The sequence below is a fragment of the Fulmarus glacialis genome, unplaced genomic scaffold (genome assembly GCF_000690835.1).
Source record: "Fulmarus glacialis isolate BGI_N327 unplaced genomic scaffold, ASM69083v1 scaffold39544, whole genome shotgun sequence".
Lineage (NCBI taxonomy): Eukaryota > Metazoa > Chordata > Aves > Procellariiformes > Procellariidae > Fulmarus > Fulmarus glacialis.
Window position 1 is genome coordinate 1 of NW_009208074.1, and position 7314 is coordinate 7314.

At 40.1% G+C, this 7314-nt stretch overlaps 1 protein-coding gene across 1 annotated transcript; it reads right to left on the reverse strand.

Moving 5' to 3' along the window:
• Positions 1-3706: 3706 nt before the first annotated feature.
• LOC104075752 (cytosolic phospholipase A2-like) lies at positions 3707-5534 on the reverse strand. Its single transcript, XM_009576362.1, has 3 exons — positions 5337-5534; positions 4974-5131; positions 3707-3951 (listed from the first exon to the last, which is right to left on the reverse strand). The coding sequence occupies exons 1-3, from the start codon at positions 5500-5502 to the stop codon at positions 3820-3822; spliced, it is 456 nt and encodes a 151-aa protein (XP_009574657.1). The 5' UTR covers positions 5503-5534; the 3' UTR covers positions 3707-3819.
• Between the last annotated feature and the right edge of the window lie 1780 nt (positions 5535-7314).

Below are 7314 nucleotides of genomic sequence, written 5' to 3' on the forward strand. Positions count from 1 at the left end.
GGGTGCCGGGCTTCCCTGGCGCGGGGCGGGCACGCAGCCCTCGCCCGCTTCCCGGGAGCCCCGCAAGGCTGAGCTCTGTGCAGTCACCCGGGCTCGCACGACGGCACTTCCACATCCTGCAGGCATCACCGAAAACATCTGAGATCACCCATCCTCCGAGCCCACCTCTCACCGTCTTCCAGGTACAATACCTTCGGTTGGAAAAAAACCATTGCAGGCATAAAACAGATGAACCAGGGACTGAAGGAAGGGAAAATGAGAAACGAAGGACTAACTTTTTAGGCTAAGGAAAACATGTGTATGTTCCCGGTTTCACATCAGAAGTGAAAGAGGTTTTTTCTGCCTTATTATTCTCCTTTGAAGTAATTTTTAATATAATGTGTGACTGAGACTAGTATTCTGCTCTGCAGCTGAACTGAAATAAGGTTTCAATTTCTAAGTTTCTGATCACACCAAGATGTATTTTTCCATTAGAAGCTTACGGACACGGAATTAAGAGAGGTTTTTTTGTTCGAGACTACAGTAGAATTACACTTACGACCTTTCCAGTAAGCCTCTGGGGAGCCCAAGACACTTCGAATGTTCGAAAAAGTTGGAACTAGTTTTTTTAATGACAAGTTTGATTTTAGCAGAGGGGCTCCTGCCCTAGCAGAGAGTCTGCTCCAGAAGGAGAAAACCATACCGGTACCCGCGGCGGTGTGAGGTCTCAGCAGCGTGGGCTCAAGAGAATCTGGGCATACTGGGACACTTGTCACTCCCCCATATACACACCGGACCCCCAGCTTTTGATGCCTCTCGCATTTTACTCCGAGACCTATTGGTCACAGCTGACTTTCAGCCCTTACACATTTTCTATCAGAACGATGCCCTTGCGTTTTGAAGCACCTGCAGACGACAGACTGCTCCTGGCGTCCAGCAAACAGACGCACCAGGCCAGCGGCTATTTGATCCGAACGGGTGTGGAGGAACTCCCCTCCTTGACCTGCTTCTTAAGAAGTCCGAGATTTAAAGGCCGCAGAGACCCACACCCACACCCGCACCGTAATTCGCTGTAGTAGCTCTTAACAGAAGAGCACAAAGTATCTGGCAGAGTGCCGATAGCAAAACATTATCAGTAGGAATAAGAACAGATTGATGCGCCGTCCCCACACGCTGAACTGCGCACAGAAGTTGTAGTTTTAACATCTAAACTAAAAAGGAGACTAACAAGCAAAACCTTGAATCTCCTGCTTGTGAGCTGTCCCACATCTCTTCATAATAAAAGTGAGAATGTCATGTAAATGGTCAAAATAAACTGTCTGAAAACAGTACGTGCCAAATATAGTTAAGTTTTATTTTTTTATTGTCTGACAACACTGTGGTAATATAAACTATCTAAAGCATGATAAAACACTTCCATAAAACAGAGTAGGTACATATTATAAAATAAAAAATACAAATATTATGTTAACAAAAGGAAAAAAAACATTAAAAAGAAAATATTACAATAAAATAATGCTACCAGTTTCTTCCTGTATTCCAAAATTTATTGAAAATGTTTAAATTATGCAGCACTAAGATAAGTTACTTTTATTTTCTCTCCTGATTTTAAACATGCACTAACTCAAACAGAAATAAAACCTATAAATCAATACAGAAAATTTTATTAATCGCACAACACTGCATGTAGATTTAAGGAGGGATGATGCAGTGGCTGTTAAAAGAAATGCATTATAATTACTTCCTTTCCCATGGGCTTACAGATTTTAGCAATTAAAAATAGCTCAATAATTCACAATAAAAGGAACAGCCACTGAATTAGCAATAAACTCTGATAAACGAGCAGTTATTGTAGAAATTGTTTGTCAGACAACCATCAAACAAAAGATCAGCCGCGCTTCAGATAGTCTGTGCACAGAGTGATGGCATTCACCGCGACCAAGACCCTCGCATTTGCTAGGATCCCTTCACCCTGTCAGAAGGACAGAGGGCGAAGTCGGAACCCTGTTAACGTCAGCAGAAATCCTGAGACCAAAATTCCACTTAGCTCTTGAAGAAAAACACACGCGCCTTCTGACCACGGCGCTGCAAATAATCCTACTTAAAACGTGTTTTGTTTCCACCACGATGATGTTCCTAGTGAAAGGAGTGCTTTTCTTCTCCGTCTGCTGTGGAGTGCCGGAGAAGCAACCCGCAGGGCAGCTGGGGGTGTGTTTTCCCCCCCTCACCTCCACAAAACCTCTGTGTTCTTTTGCATTAACTCTCAGAGACAGCAATCTCGCCTTGAACTGAACTACTCAGCCCCTACTACCTTCTTCAAGCTCCAGAAAAAAGCAGCTAAGGAATAACTGCCGGGACTGCCAGGCACATCTGCTGAGAGTTAATCCCACAAGCTTCAAAAAAACGAAACAAGCCAGCCAAGCGCCCCAAAAACGCGTGACTCCCGGATCCTGCACGCAGCACAAGGCCATCGGAGACCCCCGCAGTTCCTTTTGCTCTTTCCCGTGTTACACACTTGCCGATTACATCATTTCAAAGGAGGCTGGAAGTTTTCAGAGGGGCGACTGCATTTTTCTATGCATTTGGAGAGTTATCTCAACACTTGTTGAGACGGTACTAAAACAATCTATGTCTATGCAGGGTCTTTCATTATTCAACATAGTAAAAATATATTTTTAAAAATAGCCCTTAACACATGAACTACTTCACATTCTTACTGAGGAACGTTTTATCTATCCCCAGTAAACATTGCCACTATCCCTTTGCAGAAATGTGATGCTTTTTAATCATGATCAAATGCAAAATCACTTAATTTATCTATAAACATTTTGGTCAGAAATACACAAACTAACAATAATTTAACACACAGGTGCTACTAACTCAAGCATTCAAGCAATGGAATTTTGTGGAACAAAAGAGAAAAAGAAAATATAAGAGGCTGGATTTTCTGCTGAGTGGATACATATATTCTTAAACAGTAGTAAAGCGGACTTCAATTTTTGTGAAAATACTTGTGATTAAAAGATTCAAGAGCAGATCCTTCTTAGCATCTGTTACAAAAGGTCTACTAGCATTAATAATACTTATAATATCAAAGATGTATTAACCCCATTTCTTTGATACCCATTTGTTATCAAAGGTTTGTTGGTTTTTTTAAGAGATGCCACTCGTGCAAGAAAAGTGAAATTTGAAACACAGCTCGATGATGGAGTTTTGGTAAGGCCAATGTAGCCAGTGGTTATTAGTCTTCCAGTCTAAGAAACCAACCTTAACAGAGCTAGTAAGCAGCCAACCAACTTAATATACTAGGGAGCTGCTGTTGCCTAGTAGGAGTCAGCAATTACTGACTTTTCAAAGCAAAGTCAGAGGAAATCTTCTCATTGATACAAAGCCGCGTGGAATCTGGGCCCAAGCCCAGGTATACATATTGTCTCTGTTATTAAAGTTTTATTCTGTTGTGTTTCTAATTCCATCTTACATTTCAAGATATGCCCAGTTTACATCAACTAAAAATCAGACAATTGCCCCACTATGAGAAACCAGTATTTACAGTTTTGTAAGAAAAAAAAAAAAGACACTGAACCCAATGACCATAGTCAAAACAAAATAAATCCATAGTTCTTAAAATAAGGATATCAGCATACTGAAATGTTTTCAATGTTTTTAGTTTAAAAAAAAGAAGTACAAAATTATATTGAAACTTGAAAATTCACAAGAAAATGTTTTCAGGAGTTTTGCACACCCCTGTTCAGGAGCAGTGATGCTCTGACAATGTCTTTTTGACTCCAGTTATAAAGACAGAACCAGCTTCTTGAAGGAGTGGGACCTACGACACATCCTCTATGTGTGGTTGTTGTTAAGATTGTTCTTATTAAAGAATCTCCTTGCTTCAACGCTGCTAAGAGACACGGAGCAGCGAGATGGATTCTCTTTTCTGTATTCAATGCTTTCCATCATAGCTTGCTTGATCACCTGGAAAACAGTGAACAGTGTGTCATTCAGGGAAATAACTAACATTTTAATGATTTATTATCTGATAGAAAGGACCCCTTCAGATGTTAACAACTGTTGCTCCTGCTTTTATCACTGCTCCGTCATTGAACAAAGCGATTGCTGAGTATTATTATGAATGTTATTTTCTTGATCATATAAAACAATGATTTTCATGTAGTTAATATATAAAGATAGGACAGAATACCACCAATGTCAAAGAAGTCACACAAGAATATACACCATTTAAACCGAGTCCCAATGCAATTCTGAAAGGTAAATCAAACATTGAGAAAATCCATACTTAAAGGACATTGATAATAATTATTATCTTGAGAAAGATTAAATCTTCACTTTTGCTTCCTTTGTACTGAAGTAACAAGATTTGTTCACTATATTGAAATAAAAAAAACATTTCTTTATCTGGGATGATCATTTACGCTTGTGAATATGGCAAGTCATTCTATGGATGCTGGGATCATGGGCCTGTGTTACAGCTAGTATCAATTAAAAATAATGATTACTGAGTTAGTTGATAAAGACATTTCCAGAGATCTTTACAAAAATTTTCCATTTTCCTTTTTTCCCAGTTAGAAAATCAGCACACATAAAGAACTGAGTATAAAATCCTGAACATAATGTCTACATCCTGTGCAGCCACCTTTGCGCAGTTACCCTGCGGACTTTCAATGGTAAAATGACAAAAAACCCACAGGAACCAAATTAAAAAGAATATGAACTTACCTCGGGTATATACTCCAGCCCTCACTAAAATAAAGCAGATTTTATCCACTAACTATAATGGGCTTTGATCCAGCCAACTTTGAGAAGAGCAAGGGGCACAACGAAATGCAGGAAGCGCTTTGTACGTCGTAACAACCAGGCAAACACAGAAGGAACCCCCTGTACCTTCTGTATGGCAGATTTAGGGCTTTACTCACATCATCTACTTTCCCCTTTAAAAATCCAGACCCCTTAAACCCCTTCAACACTGGCATACATACATCTATGTTATTGAGGGTGTTGAACTCCATAAGATCATGAAGCCTCTTGAAAGCTTCATTGGGATACTGGAAGTTGAAGGTAGAGAACGGTGTGTTCGGATCATCAAAAATGTCAAAGTCTGCAAAATCCTTCTCTTCTTGTGTTTCTCTTGGAACGCCTGCATACAGAACAAATACAAAAGTACAATCTACATGTTAGGTCTGAGAACTTACCATTTTTTAATGGCTCTTTTGAAATCCCTAACTACTACAGATAGACTTACGATTTATCTCAGAGACAAAACATTTCTAGTATATAATCACTGTGTCACTATAAAGCATCAAAGGAACAGCTAGATTCAGCATCAGAAACTGTGTGCTCACCTGGAGCTTTGTACTTCCGGAAGTTGATGTTGGCCAAAACAAAATGGATTATAGTCGGACAGTCTTTCTCCGAAGAGGTATCCTTCGGTTTGAAAACATAGCACTCCTTCATGCCTTCTCGATCAAATACATTTGGGTCTATTTTTGGGAAAGGAAGCTTGTTCATTTTGGCCCATTTTTCAGCAAGCAAAATTTCCTGAAAAGATAACAAAGACTCAGGTGCATATAAGCATCCACTGCAAAGTGAGATTTTATGTAGAGAGACACAGGTCAAACTGGTTAGCAGAAGCAGTTTTACTAACTCACGCTTCTTTACGGCAGAGGGGCCGATGAAGTCAATCTTTGAACAGACGACCCAGTATGGCATACTGAGCACCTAATTCAGCCTGCCCAATCTTCACCACCTGCGATGATTCACAGGAAGGAAAGAGCTGGTCTGTCACATAAATCTTTGGGTGAATTTACAGAGCTGACAGCTAGGAAAAACCATCCGTAATTTTACTTGCAAACTGAGTATCAGTGCTATGGAAACCAATGAGAGTTAACAAACACCAATCCACGCATTGTTATGTTCAGAGTCACATCACAGCACAGACCGGCATTTGAAAACATGCTAAGTGAAGAAGTAAGTCTTCTTCAGGAAAACAGGCTCTTTTTCCTCGTGACAACTCAGTAAACAAAATAATTGGTAAATAATGACTCAAAAGCGTGTCATGAGGGTGTGTGAGAGGGAGGAGAGGGAAGGTCAACATCTTTAATCTTGGTTTTGAATGAAATAGGACCCTTCTTTGGGCGACTGTTTTGGATACGCAAAAGATTAAAAGATAGTGGGTGTAAAACGATAAAACAAGGGACTTCAGCTGGCTGATTTCCCTGTGTGTTGGAGTAATGAAAGTATATTAGAGTGCTGCCATAGATACAGGCCAACTCTTGAACTGGCATTTACTCTTTGTGATGCAAGCAGAACCAATGGGATTGCACAGCCAGTAAACAAAACTGGTTTCTGTCCTTTAGGCCACCAGCGTACAGCCTCTGCTTGTGGACTATACTTGTATTAGCTGGAGGGACGTCACTCTTTTTATTACACACAAATTTGCGCTTCGGAAATAATGAAGCATCCCTTTCAATGGTGGCTTCATGAAAACCTAAGGCACCATTTAATTTTCCCACCATCCTTTCTTGCGTAAAAGGGTTTTGCCTTTTTGAAATTAGAGTTTACAGAAAAACCTTCAGGACACCACTTGACTTCCAATCAATCTCTCGATGTTATGTTACGTTCCCCAAAACGGCATAGAAAATTGCAGCTGACAAAGACAGAAAGCTCAATGCATAGGCTAAGAGTAACAGAGACGACTACACACAGCCTTTTGCACAGACTCCACGTGCAGAACACAACACAGCCGGAGCAAAAAGATGATGTTTCAGAGGACATGGCAGTGCTGTGTCAGCAAATTCAGCTGACGGGGAAAATACTCAGTCAGGACAAAAAGGGAGAAAAATTCTTAAAGAAATAGAAAATTAAAGGAAGAAACAGACTGTGGGATTCAGTCAATTAAGGAAAAATGAAGGATCTCAGGACTAGCATGGGTCTTCTCAGTGCTCTACTCTTCCAGGTAGTCCCCAAGAGACCTAGAGATTACAGAAGTTACTCCTTTTTATTCTCCTGAAGCTTGGGGGGGGGCTGCATTTAACAACACTGATCTAGAGTTCATTTTGCTATTGCTGTTATTTTCTAATGTTGTTCTGGGGTTTTGTCCCTTATAGCAAGAGGAAGGAAAACAATACTCAGCCTGTTCTAATTGAAATTTCTCTGTAAAGCAACAAAGAATGTCAATTGTTTCTCAAACAGGCAAGTTTTCTTGGTTTCCTTAAAAATTATTTTTTAAAATCCACATGGGTTTCAAATAAATATTGCCTCTTTTTTGAGTACCTCACAACAGTCTCATAAGTGCTTGTCCTGGTTCCGGCTGGGACAGAG